Source organism: Mytilus californianus, unplaced genomic scaffold (assembly GCF_021869535.1).
Source record: "Mytilus californianus isolate M0D057914Y unplaced genomic scaffold, xbMytCali1.0.p SCAF_5, whole genome shotgun sequence".
In the NCBI taxonomy this organism is placed as follows: domain Eukaryota; kingdom Metazoa; phylum Mollusca; class Bivalvia; order Mytilida; family Mytilidae; genus Mytilus; species Mytilus californianus.
This window is the reverse complement of record NW_026262701.1, coordinates 108234836-108260427: the sequence shown is the minus strand read 5'-3', so window position 1 is coordinate 108260427 and position 25592 is coordinate 108234836. Positions and strand designations below refer to the sequence as shown.

General features: G+C 31.6%; 1 protein-coding gene across 14 annotated transcripts in view; it reads left to right on the top strand.

Moving 5' to 3' along the window:
• Nucleotides 1-25592, top strand: part of LOC127700530 (roundabout homolog 1-like) — a 99648-nt gene that overhangs the window by 72033 nt on the left and 2023 nt on the right. For 3 of the 14 annotated variants that reach the window (XM_052204054.1, XM_052204053.1, XM_052204055.1), the window contains 17 exons: nt 4746-4885; nt 7802-7961; nt 8483-8680; nt 9015-9104; nt 10222-10412; nt 11073-11223; nt 11699-11823; nt 12041-12400; nt 12846-13011; nt 17016-17174; nt 18101-18175; nt 19163-20159; nt 21470-21660; nt 22478-22678; nt 23215-23340; nt 24344-24403; nt 24861-24953. In XM_052204054.1, the coding sequence (XP_052060014.1) occupies nt 4746-4885; nt 7802-7961; nt 8483-8680; nt 9015-9104; nt 10222-10412; nt 11073-11223; nt 11699-11823; nt 12041-12400; nt 12846-13011; nt 17016-17174; nt 18101-18175; nt 19163-20159; nt 21470-21660; nt 22478-22678; nt 23215-23340; nt 24344-24403; nt 24861-24952 (3482 nt within the window). In that variant the 3' untranslated portion in view covers nt 24953. The other 11 variants (XM_052204058.1, XM_052204056.1, XM_052204057.1 and 8 more) reach the window with 11 other exon arrangements.

Sequence of the window (25592 nt, the reverse complement as noted above, 5' to 3'; positions counted from 1 at the left end):
ATCAAAGTTATATTCTAGACAGCTTTAAAAACAGATATTATTTTATGTCTGAGAGGCAAAGTTATTTCCATGCTGGTCCACAAATTGATCTGTAATTGATATATCACTGATTTCAATCTGAAATTACATTTATGCTGACTCTGACGGACAGTTAAAATCTATATATTAACTTATCAGAGTTGGAAAATAAAATCAAATCAATAGATTGAAAGTCTTTTTACATCATCATTGTCCATAGAAATTTTGTGCATTTTTTTTCTCGGTTAAACATCAAGAACTTCAGAATAAGTTTCTTTGAATAGATAATAAAAATGTTGCAGATAAAACAACTATGAATTTTTTTCTAGAAAGAATTTAACTTTCGTGCAGTCTACATATCAGTAGAGATATAATGACTATAAAATTGTATTACTCTTAAAGATGTCTGTAGAAGCTTTTATCATATCAGTCACAAATCCTCCTCGTCAGTCGCTGTCATTACATAATTTATAAGTACCCTCATATCTTATCCATTAATGATTTTATAGTAAACTTATGTCAACTGATTCTGCACACCAGGACAGGATACCAGTCTGCACACTAGGACAGGATACCAGTTCTACCCTATGCTGAGTTTCTATTAGCTAATTGTTTAGATCACATTTTGGAAACTTTTTCATCTTTAATTATAAACCTATCTTAGATATAAAAAAAATATCATCACATAAAGCCTTCAAACTGTGACATAATACTCCAATACACTTGTCTTTATCAAGGTTAACACTTAAATTATCTTTTAAGTCTACAAACAAAGTGTGAAGAAAGCGCCTAGCCATAGTGTGGCTGTCTCCAAACAGCCAATTTTTAAGATCAAGGATAGTTTATCTGATCCTAACAAAAACTAGGGGGTAAAATTAACTTCAACATGAAGTAGTCTCAGTGAATGTAGTCTTGTGGTAGCGCTGCTGGGTACAGGAGATGTCATTTGATGAAAAGAATTCATGTTATGTAATATTCTTTTTATTAAAACATTTATCTGTCTATAATGACAAAACAGACAGATCTAACTACTCAGTATTCTTGAATAATGTTGGAATCTAGTGCTTGAAATCAAATTTACTTTATAAAAAGTAATCAAGAATGTTTTACAAATTTCTATTAAAAGCATTTCTCAGAAACTTTTGAATGGTACGTTTTTACATTAATGGTCATCTATTTAAGTTGTCTTTTATGAAAGCATCAAGAAAAAATCTTTTATTGCCTGGTTTTCATTTTTGATAACTAAAGTTTTACACAAATAAGTCCAAATTAAAAGCAAAGTTACGCTGAATCATGGCTATCTCAATGGGTAATATTGCTTCAGTGCATTCTGTGGAACATGTACAGTGTCATACTAATAGGTCAAAGAATTCTGGTTCTGAATCTACTACTAGTAATGAATACTACATGACAGCCTATACTATGATCAAAGTGTCCTACACCTGATGTGAGATAACACATCCTGCTTACATCCATACATTATCAGGAGTATGCTGTATATAACATCCTGTTCTGTGATGGAGTCCATCACTTAGAAGTGGTAGATAACATACCTATAACATACATTCTTACTAAGCAGAGAGTGTGTATACTGAACATGTGATCAAACTCTTGTGATGTTACGTAAAACACATCCTAACTAAGCAGAGAGTGTCTATACTGAACATGTGATCAAACTCTTGTGATGTTACGTAAAACACATCCTAACTAAGCAGAGTGTGTGTATACTGAACATGTGATCAAACTCGTGTGATGTAACGTAAAACACATCCTAACTAAGCAGAGAGTGTCTATACTGAACATATCATCAAACTCGTGTGATGCTACGTAAAACGCATCCTAACTAAGCAGAGAGTGTCTATACTGAACATGTGATCAAACTCTTGTGATGCTACGTAAAACACATCTTAACTAAGCAGAGAGTGTCTATACTGAACATGTGATCAAACTTGTGTGATGCTACGTAAAACCCATCCTAACTAAGCAGAGATAGTGTATACTGAACATGTGATCAAACTCCTGTGATGCTACGTAAAACCCATCCTAACTAAGCAGAGAGTGTCTATACTGAACATGTGATCAAACTCTTGTAATGCTACGTAAAACGCATCCTAACTAAGCAGAGATAGTGTATACTGAACATGTGATCAAACTCGTGTGATGTTACGTAAAACACATCCTAACTAAGCAGAGATAGTGTATACTGAACATGTGATCAAACTCGTGTGATGTTACGTAAAATCCATACTTACTAAGCAGAGAGTGTCTACTACAATGTTTTATCGTATGTAATGGTAATTTATTGATGTCACAATACTACAATGTATTATCATATGTAATGGTAATTTATTGATATCACAATACTACAATGTATTATCATATGTAATGGTAATTTATTGATATCACAATACTGAGAGGGTGATAGAGCAGATTGTTACCCCGAGAAAACATTGTCAACCGCGGCGAAGCCAAGGTTGACAATGCTTTTTCGAGGGGTACCAATCTGCTCTATCACCCTCTCAGCTATGTGTTATTTAATTTATTTTACTGAATGTCCTATCATTATTGTCTTGTACAGATTAATTTTCTATGAGGTTACGGGTATTAGAAAAAAACAACAAAAGTTAAGCAAGATGTTTTTTTTTTTTTTATTTTGACAGTCTAATAATAAACTTAAGCAATGTATTTAATTACTTGATGTACAAAATGTACTAGTTAATTCAGTTCATTGTCCTTTAAATTATCGATTTTTGATTGGTCTGGACGAGTTGGTGACATTCAAAAAAATTGTCATCCGCTCAGCCATGTGATAGAGTAAATTAACACCCTCGTATTAGCCAATCAAAATATGGCATTTTAACGTGAAGAATAATAAAATGTTATATCATATGTAATGGTCATTTATTGATGGTTGTCTTGACATTCAGTCACTGATTTTTATTGAAAGGAGTAGGTCCGGTAAGGGCCGATTTTGGCCTCAAAATTCAAGTTCATCTGATGAAAGATTTTGGACACGTTTTAAACACTTAAGTGTCTACTTCAGTCGATTCAATTAGTTTATGTGAAAGATTTGAACTGATTTAGTCATAAAAGACGCTCAAATTCAAGCTTAAATATGAAAAATCTATCAAATATGACATAATATGTCACTTTTTAGATGATTTTTTGTCAAAAATGAAAGTGGCCGCATCCGTGTTCATTCTCAACCTTTATATATGTTATGTATTATCATCAAATACAACTTACATTTAAATATTAAGAATGAACACAAATGCGGCCACTTCCATTTCAGACGGAAACCATCTAAAAATTAACCAAAATGCTAAAATTTCGAAGATTTCAGTAATTTAGCATGACTTAATGATGCTAGTACCCGATACATGTGCATTGTATTGTCAAAAACAGCCCATATTTATGTAACAGAAGTATTCTTCTTTCCAATAAGTAGCTAAAAATTTACATTTTAGTAATTTTGTAAAACTGCTATATTTTGGGGCCAAAAAGGGGTCTTACTGGGCCTACTCCTTTTATAACTTTGTCATTGATAAGTTAAATCCAATTGACTTCAGAGGAATTTATTTTAAGTATAATTTACAGAATTTTTGACATGGTATTTAAATTTTTCTGTGATCTGACACTGTTTTAAGATTTATTTTTATTGTTGGGTAACTTGTGTGTGGAGTCAATAAATCACATGCAATATGGTTGAATCAGATAAGACTTGTCTTCATTTTGATATTTTTAAAACATTGCATCTATTATTCCATAGGAAACATTTCTATCAAATAAGTCCTTCATTTAATGTTACCCTTCCGTTCAGTGACCCAGGACCAAGGGAAATATTGGTCAAGTAGGCTATTTCACTAAGTCCAGAGTTTATTTATGGGATTGGAAATGAATTAAGTTTATCAGAAATGTTAAATCAGTATAGATACCAGTTCTCTTGAATAAAGACTAAAACATACAACTTAAATTAGTTTGAGGTGACAAAACAAAACAGGGATAAATGTACTACAGTGAGAAGTTGTCCTTAGAAAAAACAAACAAGTCTTAACATAAAGTTTGTACACCAAGGTTATGATATATTAAGAATACAGGTGGGGTGTGTTTATGAGTAAAAGTTGTAGAAGATTTCATTAAGGTAAAGTGTTCTTGAAACTCAAGTAGCAAAATAGATTTCACCAAACCAAAGACATTATCCTGTATGGTATATAAAGAAGGTCGCTTCTTTCAAATTATCTGTCGCTGTACTTTACACCAACTTTATTATGACACAATATTTAACATACAGTTGTGCAAACATTTCTTTATATCAAACATCAAGCGCCTGAATTGAATTCCATGAGCATATTACACCCTATAATGTGTTTCTATTAGTCTGGAATCAGGAAACATGATTTCTCATGACACATACTGGGTCCTATCAATTGTCTACAGTTTTTTTTTATCAGATTTCACAAACAATTTTGTAATTTCTTGCTTTATTTGTACTGTGAGTTCTCTTATTGATTCTTCATTAACTGCTTCAGTTCAAAGTGGTTGATTTGTATATGGCACTGTCAGAAGTCAGATAATTTTTGTTATTTCATTAAGCATAGTTATCTATTTCTCACTAGCTGCAAAGTAAATTGTTGGAATGGGAAAAAAAGATGTTTTAATTTTATTGACTTCGATAAAAACATTGTCAGATAAGATTCATTGAACTGAACTTCCTACATTTATTTCAGATAAACCAGAGTTCAAGGTTCGTCCAGTGGACAAGTCTGTAGGTGTAGGTCGCAGTGTTAGTTTACAGTGTGTAGTCGAGGGTAACCCTCTTCCTACTATATACTGGAGAAAAAGAAGTCAGCATGCAAGTGCTGAGAAGGTAAGATGGTTTCCAGTATATAAACAAGCTTCTGACTAGTCTGGTTTCCAGTCTACAAACATGCTTCTGACTAGTCTGGTTTCCAGTCTACAAACATGCTTCTGACTAGTCTGGTGTCCTATGTCCACTTGTGTTCCCATGTAACCTGACAAAAGGGGATCTTAAATGATTTTAAATATAAAGATTATGCAGTATTTTACCCAAATGATACTCAGATATTGATTAGATGTTACGTGTTTTGCATTTTGAACAGGAAGTTATTTACTATTGTTTCAAATAAGATTTTTTTGATGGCTGAACAATTGGGAAGATATTTTGCTGGCATCGGGCTAAGAATCAGCAATTAAAAAGTGCAGCTCATAGACATTACAAGATCTTTTTACTTTTCAAAATATGCATGATTCAATCTTTAAACAGTGTTTGATATTTTAAATGTAAGGGATAGTATTTAGACTTAATGAATGTCCTGTTTTGACTACACAGTGCACCAGTACAACCTTATACCATTTCTTCTGTCACAATTTATTGCATGCTGAAAAGCCTTTTTATGTCGTACGATAATAGCAAAACTTTGAAACTTTCTAATTAGTTCATTATCTATTACTTAATGAATACACAAAATAGTAAAGGGAGCTTAAATGAGAAAAAGAATCCTAGTGAGAAATTCCATTTATGATATTTTAAAGGGACGACTGGGGTTCCATTCTTTTGATATCACCAGCATCCAACGGAAGGCAAAGAAAACATTTTAGAATTCCTGCCAGGGACATTTTGTATGTCTTTGTAAATGGAACTAACAGACTTCAACCATAGCATGCTTCGAGCTATTAAATGTAGCTAATAAAATACTGTTTTCTCTCATTAACTTTCATCATAGCTTTTATATAAATTGGTCTACAGTTGATGAACACTTAATAAAAATTATAGGTCTCTGTTATCATAAACGGAGTGGCAATTAAGATAAAACAAGACTTTTCTGTTTGGAAGAAAGATAAACAGTTTTTTCTTGATTTGATAAAACGCAGAAGATGTAGGAATATCAAAGGAAATGTAATGATTATCGAATATATATTGACTTTATCTATTGTGCAATAGTTTTAAGGGCAGCTACTGTCAAATTCTTAGCTTTTCAATTACGAAAGTGTAGCAGAAAGGGTGGTTTTACACGACCAGTTTTTCAGTTGGGAATGCATTTTATCTTTCTTCTAAAGCTTTGTGTTACTTTAACAAGAGACATAAATCATCAACTAAAAAAATTACAAAAATGAATAAATTGTGTGAAATGTGACATAGGTACAATTTACTATAAACTTGCTTTTTATTGTGACTTGCAACAAGGTTACAATATACAATTACCTATCTGTCACTGTGACATGTGATAAAGTTATGATGTACTGGTATTTAGCTATCCAACCTGTGATATGTGATAAAGGTATCTGATGTTGTCATGAAATATAAGTTCCTTCATAGTATAAGTTCCAAGTGGAAGAAATACTCTGTAATATTATTTCCATTGGAACAAATATTACAAAATTGATATAGAATATTTGTTCCAACAAGAACAGATATTTTGGCATTATTTATAACAGATTTTCCAGGGAAACTTCTGTTAGGCGGAACAAATATACGTTGACAATGTCATGTGGCAAAATATATAAGATGTACTGTTCCTTAGTTGTTATAAAGGTATTATGACACAGTTGTGGTTACTTTAAAAGTACAAATATTCTTTGTGAGTCATCATTCACAGGTCATGTTTATATAGTTCTATAGTACAACTAGGGACCCAAATCCAATGACCTCACTGTTAAAAAGATATTCCTGTCTTACTGTATACAAGTCTTGTTTTTGACGGGATAATTTTCTATTAGTGTCTCTCCTCAGATGAAATTTTTGTATTGATAAGCTTCTTACACAAATCAAACCTAGAACTATGATTGTATTAAAAAGTTTAAAACTTTTGTGGTATCTGGAGAAGATTGCACATGTTATTAGCTAGGTTGGGTAAAAGAATCCAGAAAAATAGAAATCGACATAGGCATCGATATTAGAGAAACCTTTGGAAAGAAATCCAGAAAAATTGGATCAACTATACAATCAACTCTAATGCTTATTGATTACTGTATCTCGTTATGTTTTCCTAAGAAATCTTAGTTAACACTGAACAAACCACACGTGTATCTCGTCCGATATCAGTATTAATTTGTATCTTTAGAACTCGACCCATGACTCCATACTAATCCGTCTTAGAGAATTATAAAAGTCGTATTTTATACTTGATTGATATAATTTTAAAGATCATCTTCTGAAATAATGAAATAGAGAAAAATATGACAAACTGAATGCTTTGATTGATTGCTCTGATTGTTTTCTTTTGAGAATAGATTTCACAGAAAAATCTATGCAATTATAACAACAATATTTGTCACTTAAACATTGTGTATGTTCTAGATACTGTTACAAGTGGTTTCCCACCATAGCTTGTTAGCTTGCAGGTTATTAGTTGTTGCTTCAAATTGGAAAATGTTTTACCATGAAAAATTAGTTTTGGAATTGATGTTCAAAATTGAAAAACAGTTTTGTGACAGTCTTAATGTTTTTCTATAGAAATTGTGACTTCATTCAAATTTTAAATTTTAAATAAAGAGAAAGTTATTAAATTACCCTATAAAATAGATGAAAAAGTCAAATGAAAGGTTATTACACATCTTTACAATGAGAGCTTTCTTTTTTTCAAGGAAGAAATAATCAAGGAAACAAAGAATAAAATAGATGTTTCACAGACTATTGATCCAAACTTTGTAAATGGGTGTAATAAAAGCAATACAATAAAACGAGCGTAAGACATTAAATTGAACAAAGACGCAGGCCATGGACCATTGAATAATTGACTAAAATTTGCTTTTTTTTTTTCAGAGTTTGATATTTCCCTACAAGCCAGATGGCCGTTACTCGGTGAAACCTGATGGTACTTTACAAATAGACCATGTTCAGCCTGCTGATGCTGGAGAGTTTGAGTGTGAAGCTCTCAATACAATTGGAACAGCATCAACATCTGTTCAACTTAAAGTTCGGGGTAAATAAAGTCAAATGTTCAATGAGGTCACAATCACTTAACATACACCAATATTGCAAATGTCTTCATTGTCATAATTATTTTTTTCTTTGAGTTAATAATGATGTGCATAAAATTGGCCAGTTATTGATGAAATAAAAAGCAAGAAAATTACACTTCAAACAACATATCTAAGAAGTAATAAAAAAATTAGCATTCCCAGAATATGGTCTTAATTACACAAAAAACATAAATAATTGATGTATTATCTTGTATCATTTTATTTTGTCTATTTACAAGTTAAGAATAAAATTCTGAAATATTTCATGTGCGAAAGAAGATTTTTAATGATTTTTTTTTCACCATTTTCTGGTGTTTTTCTCGATATCAGGGCTTTTAGTCTAGAAATTTGATCTTTTTTTTTTTTCTTTAATTAAAATATTTTTCGTATGCATGCCTCTGCTTAAACTCAATACCTTATACTTATTGTAATTATATGGTGAAAGGGAAGTAACTCTTTTGATTTTTATTCTGATTTATAGAAAATGATTCTCGACCACCTCCAGTTATCAGGATTGTACCTCAAAATCAGACTTTGGCTACAGATGAAACAGGTTATCTCCATTGTGAAGCTTTTGGTAACCCACAACCCATTGTTCAGTGGTATAAAAACGGAAACCTTTTGTCGTCGGATGATCTTAGAATACAACAGAAACCATCAGGAACCCTGCAGATATCTGGTAAGTAAATTTTTGTTGAAATAAAACTGTACGCATGAATTTTTGTTCACTAAAGTATTAACAAAATTAGAAAATTTATACTCTTATAATTTTTGAAATATTGAAATTTTGTTTAATTATAAGAAATTTTTTTATTTATAGTGCAAATATTTTATATTTTTATTTATCACAACAGAGATTTTGATTCTATCCAATAATCACCAGGAATGACAAGTGTTAAAAGGTAAAATACACATGTAAAACAAAAACTAGTGACAAATCTACAAGTTCAAGGGAAAAACCTTACATTAAGGATTTTAAAACAATATTATAATAGACTTTTGCTTACTTTCAGGATTAAGAGTATCTGATACTGGAATGTATTCCTGTAAAGCCAGCAGTGAGACAGGGGAGACAACCTGGATATCAAGTCTGGTTGTAGAAGGTAGTTGCAAACTTTTGTTATTAAAACAGGCAATGGCTATTTTAGATGATTTTTTTGTGTAAGCTTTTGTTTAAGTGAGGCCTTTTTATACTCCAAATGGTTTTATTCTGAGGTTCCCCTTAAGAATTACAGCAGTTAATTGAAGATGTGAATTAAAGCAATTATTACTTTTGTTTATGATCGTGACCATATGACAGAAAGAACATCTCAATAATCAAAACTTGCATTTAAAATTTTTGTAATGATATTAATTCTACAGCTTGTGCTGTAATCACAGTAATTAAGCTCCAATTTCTTGCTTTTGGATTATAAAATGTAAAATATTGTATAATAATCAGATCAGTTTACAATCCTCCTGACTACAGCAAAATACAAGAATGCTACAATAACAACATAGCTCTGTATGAATAATAATTTCATATTAAAACTACATTTATTACATAGATATGTTCTCAAGGTCAACGTAATGTCAACATAAACATACAAGATTTAAACTGTTAAGCTGGAAACAGGTGTAACCTTGATTGAATTATAAACTAGATTTATTGAAGGTCGTCACATATTTCCTGTACATGATATATATATAGCAAAAATGTGTTTTCATGTTTTTGGAGAAAAAAAAGTGATATATTTATTTTCAATTATCTTTTTGAATCAGTGTATGATAAGTTCTGTTGGAATCATGATGAAAGCAAGAAAAATAGATACTCCCCTCTTAAATTTTGATGTTTTATAGATTTTCTATTGCAAAAGACTGAATGAAAAAATGATGTAATGTTATATACTCTTCCTATTCGATTTCCCAATAAAATATAACAATTTTCAGCAACACACATCCCTATAATTATGATCTTAAGATAAGCCGCCCTAAGAAATACACTATACAGGAAGTAATTAATTAAACTTGCACGCATGGTCGGATAATATAAAAAGTACATGCTGACATCCCATATATTTATTTCTGGAACAGCCCTTGGCTAAGACTTATACATCTGGTATTATCCATATTATATTAGTAATGGTTAGAAATTTTAATCAGGTATTTATGATTGGTTTATTGAGTTACAGTCTTAACTTTGATAGATGTTTAAATGCAGTGACATTTATTTATTTGCAGTGCCAGATGGCAGTTCTGTAATGTTTCATCGAGCACAAGATTCCAAATATTTCCCTGGACCACCATCACAACCTGTTGCAATAGAAACCAAAGATACTTCTATTATGTTGTCATGGCAACCCAACAGTAATTCTGGATCCTCACCAGTTTTTGGTTACATTGTAGAGTATTTCAGCCATGAGACCACTGATGTAAGTCACAATAAGTAAAAGCCTTTTGATGTCAAAGTATTTTTATGATACTAGGCATGTTGACACCTTGAATCAGAGTAGTGCTGTTTTTGACAATGACGTACAAGCATATGAAAATGTTGAGTCTGGAAACTTGAAAATTTTGTTCCCGTCAGAATCGCGAGAAGTCTGAAATTCAGATTTTGTTTCCATCAAGCCTGGTCAGAATTTTTATGAACAACGAATCCGATAGACTTACAGCACAAGCCACTGGTATTTATTCTTGTAAGTTGTCAATTGTGTTTTAATTTCAAGAAGATTTTTTTTTTTAATGTAAAGTGTTGAAATCATACTTGCTCTGATTGAATGCAGATAAATCTAAGGTAAAATTACCTAAATGAAACTACTTCATCTTACCAATTTATGATTAATTTCTAATTGTTTCAAAACCTTGATGAATTTAGATTTATCTGACCAGATGGAAGATAGTTAACATACTATACATAAAAAGGATGACATGAATCAACAAAAATATTTGACAGATCAACAGATCAAACAAACCAACAAAAACGATGTATGGTTTACAATGGAACTTTAAAAAAAAATGTACATGAGGAAATTGTTTTGTATGGTGTTTTATTATACTTAATAATGGACACATTTATTCTTTTTTTGGTACAGGGTTGGGTAGTTGTACCAGATACTATTCAGAAAGACAAATATACAGTAACCAATCTAAAGCCAGGTACCCCTTACATCTTCTTAGTAAGGGCCCAGAACTCTCATGGTATAGGAAACCCCAGTCTCTTCAGTCAGACTATTACAACTACTAGTAAGTAGATACTTATGAAATCTCATAATGGGTAAATATGAAAATAAGATGTCAAGCTTAATTAACTACATTTTAACATGTCAAAATTGATACAATTGACCAAATATTTCCTATAAATATCTTTGAGGTTGAATTAATATGAGCAACAGCCTTGCTAAACAATTTATTAGACATTTATCAACATTTTTGTATAACAGACCTTTTGGAAAAATATTTTCATATATTTTTGCTCATTTCCAAGTATGAGTTAAAAGATCTAAAAATGAGGCAATTTTGGTATCTTTAAGTTTTCCTTAAGTGCAAGAAGTAATGAAACTGTAATATTTCTGATTTCTGATGAATTTGTTAACAGTTAAAGGATTTTATATGATAAGTGTATACTTCGTGTGGTTTTCAAATTCATAGGGTCTAGAAAAAGTGACCATATCATGCCTTCTTTAAAAAATTGTTTACATTGTGTTATTTACATCAAAAGGACCTGAAGCAGAAATTGCAGCTGCTGTTCCTGCGGATGAAATTCGTACTAGGATGAGTGGTATAGTGGTGGAAATCGTCAAAGGAAAAGCTGTTAACTCTAGTGCTATCTGCTTTGAATGGAAGGTAGGTTTTGTTTTTTTATGTATAAAATTGACATGTTTGAGAACAAATGAAATAAAGAATGAACAGTCCAGTTACAAATAATATATGTTAATAGGTCTGAAATTTAAATTTAATGTTCATATGTGTTTAATGTAGATGATCTCTATTAGATATCATAAATTGCCCTGTTTCTATCCATTCCTTTTAAAGCTTTCTAAACTTCATTTATTTCTTTCAGCCTGTAAAAGAAGAAAAATTAATCCAGCATTATGAAATAGTGTACAAGAGACTTTATAATCTAGAGGATATGACTGCAGGTCAGCCACACAGAGTGTTGGTCCAACGTCATGCTGATGGGAAGGAAAACCACACCATTATCAATCTTAATAGTCACGCTTGGTATCAGATCTGTGTCAAAGCCTTCAACGGAGATATAGGCTCTCAGTGTAGTAGTCCATTGAAAGTTAGAACCAGAGAGTCAGTTCCCTCCAATCCACCACAAAATATTATCATCAATAAAGATGGAAAGACCAGAGTGTTTGTACAATGGCTGCCACCTCCTGTTGAGTCCAGAAATGGGGATGTTAAAGGCTATGAAGTAAGTGGTTTGGCAGCCAATACTTGTTAAAGGATTTTATTCTGTTTAATGAAACATATATAATGTTCATTCGGAAGGGATTTCTTTATAGAAAATAATGCAGTTTTAGGTCTTTAATTTTTTACATGTTGTCTGAAATTTTGAATTGATGGATATCACCAAAATAAGAATTTAACAGCACAGAATTGGGGAAAATCAAAATAGAAGCATTAAAATTTAAAATCTGACAGATATTAAGATAAATTATTTTTACTTTTTACTTTTTTATTACAGCCTTCATCTTAAAAAAATTTCAGAAAACAAGAACTTATGTTGTACATTGTATGAAGACAATTAATTTTAAAACCTTCAAATAACCATATTTTTTTTTGGGGGGAAATGTGGAATCCCCCTCAAAAAAGGTTTAATAGTGTATCTTTAATAATGAGCTGGTTTCCTGTTATAGATCAAATGTCTAAGTGATGATGGTAAACATGACTGCAGTGTGAGTATCAACGGGACCAGGAATAAGTACACTATAAATAACCTTCAAGAGGACATAACCTACTCGATTCAGGTAGCAGCACGTACCTCTAAAGGTGTTGGAGTATGGAGTCAATCTTATGTTATTGGTAAGTCATACATTTAAACTACCTATGTCTGGTAATACACCATTGATGGAGTTTGTTTAAGAAGAATTGTAGGTCTTTACTGTATACATTCCCTTTTACAAATATCTGAAGCGTATTATTACGAAAGCAATTTGCAGTCAAAATTTATGAATTTGAGACATTTTCAGTTATTAGTTCTAAGGACTGTCACCTGCTTTCACTGAGAAATAATTATGATAAGCATGTGGTGAAGTCAAGGTACTTTTTGATAAAAAGATTTTATGTTTTTATGCCCCCGCCGTAGCGGAGGGGGCATTAAGTTTTACCCTTGTCCGTCTGTATGTCCGTCTGTACGTACGTCCCAAAATTGGTTTTTGTTCTCTAACTTTAGTTTGCCTCAACCAAATGTTATGAAACTTATACAGAATGCTTATTACCACAAAACACAGATCAAGTTTGAATTTTGGTGGTGTCACTTTTGCCGTTCTAGAGTTATGCCCCTCTACAAATGGAAAAATTGCTGAATTTTTCGTTTCCATTCTCTTACTTTAGTTTACCTCAACCAAATGTTATGAAACTTATACACAATGCTTATTACCACAAAAAACAGATCAAGTACAAACTTGGGTAGCGTCACTTTTACAGTTCTTGAGTTATATCCCTTTATAACATTATATGCAAGCGGGGCATAATCTGTGTCCCATGGACACATTCCCAATTTATTTTTTAATATGGAGGTTGATTCAGGGTTAATGATGTAATTTTGGCACAAAATGGGAGTAACACAAGATGTTCAAGTGCTTCAAATCTAAGGTCTTCATCGAATTGTACTGGGAACCTTTAAAAAAAATCTGGAATCACAAGTGGAAATTTTGAAAAAACAGACAACGGAATATTTCTCATTAAATTTAAGAAGATTGATGCGATATTACGATAATAATGTCGTAATCTCCCTATTGCATTGAAAAAATGTTCATTTTCAATGACAATGAGTTGTGATTTACTAATTGCCATGGCCATTATAGCATTAAGATAATGTGTTTATTTATTTGTAATGAAAGAATATTAATTTTCATTAATAACCATGACATTTTATCTTGTTATTATGGGAAGGATTTAAATAATGCCCAAGGCATACTCTGGTGGTATAGTTATCAAAATCATCGGACATTAATTTCTCATTTTTCCGTGAGATCCCGTTACAGAAACCATATTAATGGTTTAACAAAGAAACATGAACAATTCTATTTTTTGTTTGATATCTGTATTAATGAAATGTGTCTCCAGACGATTGAACAATAATTGAAGAAATGGACGAGACAATTGTTTTCAGATTTACTGATTTTCTGTCATTTAAGATTGTCAGTGCTTCGTAATCAGTTTTTATAGAACTAATAGAGAGAAAATTATACATTTCATACAAAGAACCATTTTATTTCAATATTTAAGCTTTTGAATTCCATATTCTGATATTTGATAATTTGGACTGTAATTGGACAGGACAAATGAAATAGTGGGAATTAAATTAATTAGACTATAAACCATAATTTAATGTTCATCTCAAGTACCTTATGGTGTGAGAGCATTAAGTACTTTCAAATAAAAAATTTTGTTGGTTAACATTGAATTGTGCACAAAGCATTCAGCTGAAATTGTCTTTATGAAAATTATTGTTAAAAATTAAACATCTGGACAAGTTGATGAAATCCAACCATGCTAAGGACTGTTCCGCTTATACTTGTGTGTATGTATGTATTGGAGTCAGAAAGCATTTCAATTAAAGTTAAAGATTTTGAAGATAAACCAGAAATTTAAGCTTGATAGTTAAAAAGTCAGTACTGTCGAATACCCCATATATATTTGTTTAGAAACCCCTAATCAGTGTTTGTCTTATGTCATATCTAAGGATCTTTTGTCATTAAGAGCGTTTGGTGTTTTTGTCAGGTCATTGATAGTCTCTGTTAAATTTATTTACAATTTTTAAAGTCCTGGTGATTAAGAGCTTGCCAATTTCAATAGACACTTGTTTATTATCGAAGATTGTATTTTGATCTTTAGAAGTCTTTTATTGAATTTCACTATCCACTTGTCCTTTTTTTAACAATTGTTAGAATTTCAGGGGAAAGTATTAGACATTTTTGATTTTAAAGTGTGGATTGAATTTATGCTAGAGATCAAATATAACAAAACATTAAAAAAAAAAAAAAAAAAAATATTGCTGTTTAACTGTGAAATGAGTACATTTTACTAACTGTACATGTAATATAAAAAGGCTTGAATGTCCATATTTTGGAATTAGATCATTTCAGTTTCAAGAAAATAACCAATTTCTTTTGTTATAATTAGGTGCTTCAAACCGTTGAAACATAAATGATTGATTTGAAAACTATTTCAGACCCTAATGTTATGCCATTATTATTCAATGGCCATTGCAAGTGACAAAACAGTTTTAAATCTCAACAGTAATCAGAAGTTATTCCAGTCAATGGCTCGGTACAAATGCCATGGCAATTAAAAGATTTAGACAAAGGAAATATTTCACCCCAAGTCACAATGCCAAGACACCACTACAAAACGCTTCCATTATGTAAAATAAACGTGATAAATTTCGGTGTAATAAAACATTATGATTCTTTCTTAGTCCGTGATTGCAATTTGATTATAAACTTCAATTACCATGGTGATTAAATTGATGATGGCGTTAACTAATTAGAAAACCACAAATTTTCATGGTGAAAAAATTGTAAAGTTTATTAATGTTTTCGTCTTTAATCAGTAAAATTGCTGCAGTGAAAAATGACATTATTTCTTTAGAGAATACAATGGTCCTTGGCTGTGACGTCTCTCTCAAGGATTGTTAAAGAGCTGACTCGTTAGCATGTTAATTATATTTCACATCTGTCTGCTTGTTGACATTTTACACTCAAATATCTAATATCATCAGAAAAAATGTTCTCCAGCCAAAACTTGAAATGACAGAGTAAAAAATGTCTTTGCTAGAGGGTTTTTATATTGGGTTCGTTACAGCTTTCAGATCAATTTATTTTTGAGAGCTTTAAGCTGTTTTTGTCATTAAATGTCTGACGTTTTATTAGGTTCGTTTTTGTAAAAGTTCCAGTATCGTGCCTTGTTAAAGATTCCCTAACTAAGTAAGACATTATAAAGCAATATTCTAGTCATGCCTCTAGGTCCTTCAAAATATAAATTACAACATTTCTTTGTCTTCTTAATGCATGTTCTTTAAGGCATGTGATGTTATCAAATTTCATCTGACCTTTTTCTTGTAGGCAAGACTTCTAATCTTTTCTTTCCTTCATTGAATAGTTTGCTGAATCATTGGAATGAAAATATTCTTTAACGAAAATAACTTGTCTGTTAAAATTCATACATCAAAATTTTCAATTTTGAAGGATTCTGATATCTTAAAATTAAAGGGAAAAATGCATCCAGATAAGTTGTTTCTAGCAGTTGCTTACCTGTAAGAAATTGTAAAATTTGTATCAGCGATTTGTGGTTCAGCATTTGTTTGTATCAATGCTAGATTTAATTTTACACAAATGATTCAAACTTTAAAACACATGTGCGCGTTTGTATCTTACAATCACCTGCCGGTAGTGTCAAAGTGTAAGCAATATCTGTCGCTACAAATTACATGAATGTCTGATTTCAATGAGGTTAGAAAAAACCAACACCTGAACCTAGCCCAAGGTTTTTTTTTTTTTTTTACCAAAGTGCAATTTTGAACAGATTTTGCATGTGTAGAGACTATCAAAACTAAAGGATCCTTTTACTCTCTCTTTATATATATTCATATATGTGAAAGCTAATCTTTCATTTATAACTGACCAACAAAAACAACAGTTAATGGGTAATTATCATTTTCATAGTAATAAAGAATGTACTAATTTCTTTATATTAGCATATAGAACCTGCAACATAAAAAGTACAAAACCAGTCTTGTACTTTTGAAGCTTCTCTTGTTCTTGATTATTGAGTACTTACATAGCCTGTTGTTTTAATTACAGGACCAGAACAACCAAGTTTAATGGAAGAACCATGGTTTATTGGTGTACTGATTGGTGTAGTCGGTGGAACTTTATGGCTGGCATTGTGTATCTTCAGTATCTGGCTGTGTAAGAAGAGAAAGAGTAAAAAGAAAATGATGCAAAATGGATTATACACAGGTAGGTGTAGCAACACATGTTGTCATAGAGATATTTAGAAACAATACACCAAATTGATGTTCCACTTGCATTCTGGGAGATAATGTTTAGAAGGGAAAAAACTACTTACAACTTATGCATTTCCCTTCAGAATTTAATAGATTAACATCTTGAAGTGCATTTAATGTCTGAAGTGTAGTGTTTTCTTACATAAGTGAAAAATAATGTCCTTAGAAACAAAAAAAAATATTCCTGCTATCAGGTGATATGCAGGCTTCATATATATGTAATGTGACTTGCATAAAAAAAAAAAAACATATTGTATTAGAATTTTAAAGTTTACATATGATCATAGTTAAACAAATGGTAAATATTTCTAAAAATTAGTTCAGAATATAAAGAATTCTTTTAAATGTGTCTGAAATACTGAAATATGAACTTTTACTATAAGTAGATATAAGAAGATGTGGTATGAGTGCTAATGAGATAACTCTCCATCCAAGTCACAATTTGTAAAAGTAAACCATTATAGGTCAAAGTACGGCCTTCAACATGGAGCCTTGGCTCACACCGAACAGCAAGCTATAAAGGGTCCCAAAAATGACTAGTGTAAAACCATTCAAACAGGAAAACCAACAGTCTTATCTATATAAAAAACGAGAAACACTTATGAACCACATCAACAAATTACAACCACTGAACATCAGGTTCCTGACTTAAGACAGGTGCAAACAAATGCAGCGGGTTTAAACGTTAATAGGCGTCAACCTTCACCCTACCTGAAACAATATTGTAACATCACAACATAGAAAGACACACTATGAAATATCAATAAGGACAAAACATTACTGGATAAAATAGCTGATAGATTATTCCAAGAGATTGAATCAATTTTTATCAAGTATGTTTACCTGCAAACCTGAATTGTTATGTGTTCTGTATTTTAGTACCTATGCACAAAGGGGATGAGCAACAACCATGTACTACATTTTATAGAAACGGATATGGGGAGAAAGATACGCGTAAGTTTTAACCGATAACAAAATCTTAAAAAAATTCAAGAATAAATCTGACACCTGGCTACTGGTGTGATATACATACTGAACTTCACTGTTTACGATTACCTGAAACTTTTAAACTAGTTATTTAATACAAATTAAATAGACACCAGCATCGGTTCTTACAAATACTTATCTCAAAAGGGTTTTTGATTCAATTTAGACACATTATAAAAACATTGATTTCCAAGGTTTAGATTGTCATTAAATTTGTCAGTTATCAAAATTCAGTTGATGTGCATATGTTACATATTTGATAACATGACAGATTTTTAATGATAAAACTATTCAGTAATTTGGAAATTTATCGTCCTTTTAATGTAGGTAAAATTGTTATTATTGGATCTTTTCAAAAATGGTATGCTGATTATTAATAAATTTTCAAAATATGATAAATTTATACAATTGCTTTTGTGCAGGAAAATGGTAATTACTTTTGATATTAAAAAGATCTGATGATCGTAAAAATTATGACAATGGTACAGCTGTTTCTAGTCTTTTAAAATAATGGTATGAAGGAGAAAAAATTGATTAATACATACAGTTATTTTAACCTCAAATACAATTCAAAATCAATTTTAAAAATGTGGACAGAGAAGAGGGAACATAACAACCTTCAAGTCTATGTATTGTCTTTTAAGTTAGATATAAACATTTGATATGACAAGAAAATCATTAGAAAATAGAAATTCATAGTATACTAAATAAAAAGAAGCAAGCCATTAGATGGCTAAAAAATAAAAGCAACATGTAGATAGCTAAAAAAAATAAAAGCAACATGGAGGAAGGAAATTAATTTTAAAAAATTTAAAAAAAAAACAATTAGAAAAAAATGTTAATACTGACAACAACTTGCAGTAGTTTAACGCAATCAAACACATTTTATATCTTTTAAACCTTCAAAAAGAATGATATCAGTTTTATTTTACAACATATCTCCCATTTTTGTAGAACATATGTCACCAGAAATCACAAACTTGTTAGATGGACACAAGGAAGTTGAAATGCAGGACCAGAACATTTACAATGTCCCACAGATGAAAACATTCTACCACAAACAAGATCCAGTGGCACCATATGCCACAACCACCCTGATTAATCCAGGGGCAGCACAACATATGGATCACATGTTTAGACCGATTAATCAACACAGTGGATCGGGTGATAGCTGCTGTAAACATGATTGTAGTGGATCAAACACAGATTCCGGTGGACATCATCATAGCGATCACATGCAAAGTCCCACAAGTGACAGCGGTAGTCACACGACGGACGAGAATGGAATGTTAATAAAGAAAGGTAGGAAAGGTCAAGGACAGATAATAGTACCTAAACAAGCAATGGTGAACTGGGCAGAGTTTTTACCTCCCCCACCGGAACATCCACCACCAAGTGAAGTAGGATCAGACTCTCCTGCTAATTCTCTTCAGTATGCAGAGGTCAATCAGAACCGTGCAATGGCAAATAGAAGTCCTATGTCACCAATGTCTAAGATATCATCATGTTCTTGTCCGGCTCCACATAGTCAGCATCCTGTTTGTGCCCAGGCATGGAATGTACCACCTCCGGCATATTCTGATTCTGGATGTGTTAGATGTTGTTCTCCAAAATATTGTGACAATGGACAATATAGTGCTATCAACATAAACAGAGTGCAGTCTCCCCGTTCAGATACGTGGGGACAACGAACAATAGCTTGTACAAATCCCTCACAGAGGGCGCCAGTAGAAATGTATTGTCATAGTAGAACTTGTCATAGTGATCATGAACAAAATTCTGTACCTCCTTTCCATCATTATAAAATAAACAATAATGAACAAGATGGAGGAGGAGAATATCAGTGTTTTAGTGATAGTGGACATTATTCACGGTGTCCGGTAGATGGACATTGTATGGACCGAGCGTGTCAGTCTTCATTACCTAGTGTTGCTAGTGAATGTCAGTCACGGTAAGTTTAGAGAAAACAAATTTTTTTTTTTTTTTTTTTCTTGATCAAGACTGTTTTTCGTTAATTTTCTCAGAACAATTTGCAGGTTATAAACATTCTTTTATCATTTCTATGATTACATTCTTACTTTTACAAAGAACGTAAAATAAAACGGAATTGCCTTTGATTTGGTTTTATTCATTTCCCTTTCTATTGAACAAAAGTACCGATGGAATGCAAATTGCCCACTTTCCAAAAACATTTAAATTTCCTTAATTGTAGTTCAAAATAAAATAGCAGTAATATGTACCAAACTAAAACTTTATATTCTTTATAACTGTTTAATAATGGTTCATTTTATTACACCATCAGAACTTTATTTCTGACAGACAAAAATGACTTAAGTGCACTTACAGTGCATTCTAATTGTCAGGAAACATGTAAAAACATATAAAACAAAAACCATTAAACTGCAGCACATCAAAAGAATTGGAGAATTAAAACAATACTTGATCAACTTTGAACAAATTTACAGCCAACAATTGAAAAATCGATGTATGTGCCAATTAAGATTTGTCAAAATTGCATCATTAAGAATAATTTTTAGCAGAAAAATAATTTGAAATATGGTAATGTACTCAAGTCGAGTAAGGAATGTTTAAGAAGTTTTAACTTTAGTAGAGATCTGTGAATTATGTAAATTGTAATAATAAGCTCAATTTATAAACTTAGATGAATTTTTTTTCGTGTAAAATAAAGATTGCAATTAAATTTTCTTAATATTTAATAAAAGTATTTTAATTTTGTGCTGTAAACTGTCAAAAGTCTTGTTTTACATTTTTTGTCAAATTTTTATTTCAAATCAAATTTTAATTTGTAGAAATATATTTTCTAAACCTGTTAATATTTCATTGTAGAGGACCATGTAGACTGAGTTATAAACCTGTTAATATTTCATTGTAGAGGACCATGTAGACTGAGTTATAAACCTGTTAATATTTCATTGTAGAGGACCATGTAGACTGAGTTATAAACCTGTTAATATTTCATTGTAGAGGACCATGTAGACTGAGTTATAAACCTGTTAATATTTCATTGTAGAGGACCATGTAGACTGAGTTATAAACCTGTTAATATTTCATTGTAGAGGACCATGTAGACTGAGTTATAAACCTGTTAATATTTCATTGTAGAGGACCATGTAGACTGAGTTATAAACCTGTTAATATTTCATTGTAGAGGACCATGTAGACTGAGTTATAAACCTGTTAATATTTCATTGTAGAGGACCATGTAGACTGAGTTATAAACCTGTTAATATTTCATTGTAGAGGACCATGTAGACTGAGTGATGGAGGGCATCACCACATGAATCTAGCTGTGGAGGGTTACCATAGAAATGGTGACTCACCAATGTCAGGTCAAGACTATGTTGGTGAGTCTGATTCCGAGTCTAATCCCCCTCAAGATGGGGAGGACTGTGGTGATGAAAATCCCGAAGATGAAGGCAGTAACGTGTCAGGTGACCAGTCACATGTCAAATCGCTTACTGCTTTTGATTTAGCACACTGCAAGCTTTTATAATATATACCTGCAGGCATTGAACCTTAGGATTGGTTTGGGGGCGTGGCTTTATCTAGTATGAAGATGCTTTAGCTTTATACCCTATCACAAAAAATTAAATCTCTTGGTTACAAGAACATCAGATAAAGGCTTCTTCATCTACCCGTATTTATCATAAACCTATGTAAATGGTTTCTGATACAAATTTTACAATTAAGATTTTAGAAAGTTGAGCAAATGAGAAAAAAAGTGGTTAACAAAAATACCAAGTTGAATCCAAAAGGTGGAAGTCCATAAAATTATCCTTTTATAATTCCTGTATGAACTCCTGACCTTTATGGCTGGTTCCATTGCTTTGTTATTTGCTGTATGGAGTTGGAATGTTGTGGTTTTACACTAACATATTATTGGAATAAGGTTGAATATCTATGGTTGTTAGATAGTATTAGACATATGTATTAGTAGTGCTATATTTATATATACTGTATATTTTAGAATGCTAGAATAAGAAGGAATAAATGAAAAAACAAATCATAAAAGTTCAAAAAGTCAGTATATATATATGAGGCTCACAGAAAGGTTTTAACCTGAAAACAACTTTGATTATTAGTGGGGATAAAATATATATGTCGAAAAACATTTAATTTTTTTTTGTTTCTTTTTTTATATTTTTTTTAAAGAAATTATTTTTACTTTATCATAAAATTACAAGTTTTATGATAGGGGCTATTTTATGCTATTGTCAGTCTTTTAGACCTTGTATGTATTATTTGTAGGTTCCATGATGGCATCGTGGGCCAGTGTGACAGATCAGAGCAATACAGATTGTTCCAGTCATCGGTCTAGTGCTGCCAGTGATAGTGATGCTTCATTCCTGACCGAGGCAGACTTTGCCAGCGCTGTAGCTAAGGCTGCCGAGTTGTCTGGTCTGACCGTAGTTGGTACAACAGTCTGTGATCCTAAAACTGGTAAACCAGGTAAGATAAAGGTATTAGGAGTGAAAAGTTTACAGGTGCTAAAGCAACTCAAGTTAGAAAAATGTGGAATGACAAAAACAACAAAATATTACACAGAAAACTACAGATTGCGCAAATTAAGCTCCACTGAAAATCTTGAGTAATTAAGTCTGATCATCTAGAAGAGTAAGCCGATACTGCTTCAAATGTTGTACCTGCCAAGTAACTGAAAGTAAAATCTGGCATCAAATTAGGTTAATAAGTCATGAGTAAGGACTGGATTGGAACTACGAATGTGATCAACGGGCTAGATATATTTATATGAGTCTTGAATACTTCCTGTTGATTACAGGTGAAAATCTTGGTGTAAGCCTCATACTGACTATTTGAACTTTTATGTTTTGTTTTTTTTTAAATACAAATTCCTTCTTTTTCAAGCATTCTAAATACTATATATCAATATAGCACTACTAATACATATGTATAGTACATGTACTATCTAACAAAGAAATTACAAAAAAATCATTATAAACTCAATATAAAATACATTATTACAGTGAAACGTCATAGACGCCCTCGACCAGCTAGACCAGTTAGTCCCTACAGTACAGATAGTAATTTTAGTGCCGTAGTACACAGGCCATACCCAAAGTCACAACGAAAGAAACAGTTGATTGAACAAGGTATTGTATTTAAACCAAAATAATGTGATAACACTTTTTGGGAAGATCAATGAAGTCTAAAAACTCATATAAGATACCAGGCTGATAATTTTGTACGCCAGACATGCGTTTCCTCTACACAAGACTCATCAGTGACGCTTGATTCAAAACTCTTGAATGGCCAAATTAAATATGCATTTAAAACCTAAAAAAAATCCAAAACGCTGTGCCAAATCAGGCTCTTTACATAAACATAAGGGTATGAAAATTTTAGAATAATTTTTGTTTTATAGAAATACCCTATTTTGTTCTTGCAACAAAAATAACAAGATCTTAGTATATAAAATGAACCCACATTTGTAATTATTATAGAGCCATTTTGAACAATGGTTTACATTAGGAATCCCAAACATTCAGTGCAGATTACCAGCAATATAGATATGTACCCCATGTTACAAAAATCTTGAAAGTTTGATTTAAACAAATCATATTAAGCATACTAGTATAAAAAACCAAAAGAATTATCTGAAATAGAGTTTTCCATTGACATAATTTGAGCATGAGTTGTTTCCCTTTGCGGCCATGTTGTAGAACAATAATCACAATTACCTTCATTAATCAACCAAATTCAACTTGTAATATTAACCCCTAAACTTAAGAAAAAGTTGTTTTAAGATCTTTTTTAATTTGTTTATCCCTTGTTTAACCTTGTATCACTTAGATATAGTAAGGGTCTTTTATCAGACTTGCTTGAACCACATGTTCAAACTTTGTTTGTCAAATAAGAAAATCAAGCAGTCTGCCCTTCTTCATGGTAATCAAAGAGAAATAACTCCACTTAAATTATGTCAGTGGAAAATATTCTATAGAGTTGTATAGTTCAAGTGATTGAGACTAATTACTGGGTAGAGTGTGTGTGCCATGTTGTCTAATATGTTTTTTAGCTTCAATTTAAAAAAAAATGTTTTGCTTTTAAGTTATCTCCCTTTCCATGGAAAATTAAAATTAAGTTCTGTAATTTCAGGGAAATGGCAAAGAAAAGATCAACCCAATGGTGTACCTTCCCAAAATCTTCCTGCTACTGGTTAGTTAATTTAATAAACATCTTCTACCATACCTCTTTTTAGCAGTCATTTATATTTTTCATTTGAAAGATACTGATTATACTCCTTTGAATGCTGAACTATTGATAAAATCAAAATGGATATGTTAAGCCTCTTTTAAAACAATATAAAGTTTTGTATTGGAGACCCAATTTTTGGAAACATTTAAAGAAAAATTAAATTGCAAGCTCCTGGGAATTAGAGGGTAAAAGAAGTACAAAGTAGTTAGAAAAATTCTCAATCCCTTATAGGGCAATGTACATGTCATTTTATGCAATGAAATTATTAACTATTAACCATGGTATATTTGAAAACTTATTTTTTTGGCAACATGGCATAGGACCTGTACAGTATCTGTCAATTTAACTGTGCAGCTTAGCAGTATTTTAAATAGAACATTTTAATTTCTGAAAGTTAAAGATTGAATTATTTTTGTAGTTGAAGATCTTCCCTCCTATCATAAACCATCTTTTCCATCTCCAACGTCATCATCACAACATTCGGCCCCCTTCCCAGAGGATAAAATATGATGTAAGTCTCTGTGTCTTGTGTGTTTTCCACTCTGCTAGTGCTTTTGCTTCTCAATTCAACTTTACTTGCTTTAGCTGAAGTGAAAGAAAAAATTATATGTTACAAAAAACCTGCACCGCCAGGTTAGGGTAATTTTCACTTAAACACACATGGTTCTCACGGAATGCACAAATATGCATGGTGATCATTGAAGGCTATTCATGAATGTGGTGGTTATCAAAACAAATATTTTTAGAATTTCTCATACATTTTCTTCTTGCAATGGACTACAACCTCAATACCTCACCTCTTTTTGTAAATGACTTTTCCTGGCTTTCTTTTATGTTTGAATTGAATAGACATTGCTCGAAATATATGTACACACGTTTTTAAAGTTCATGATCACACATACTTCAAAGAAACTACACTCTGATGTTCTGTGTGTTGTAATTTATTTTGTGACCAGCACTTGTATATTTTCCATGGAGTTATTTTTTCACAAATCTAATAAGACTTTGTAAAATTGAAATGGGATATTATTTGGAAATACTGAACTATACTTACCTCCCCTTCAAGTTTGCTGCTTTTACATTACTTTAAAGAAAAATTCAATTTTGTATTGAGAATACAACAATGCGGTATCCTAAAAATATGATGCTG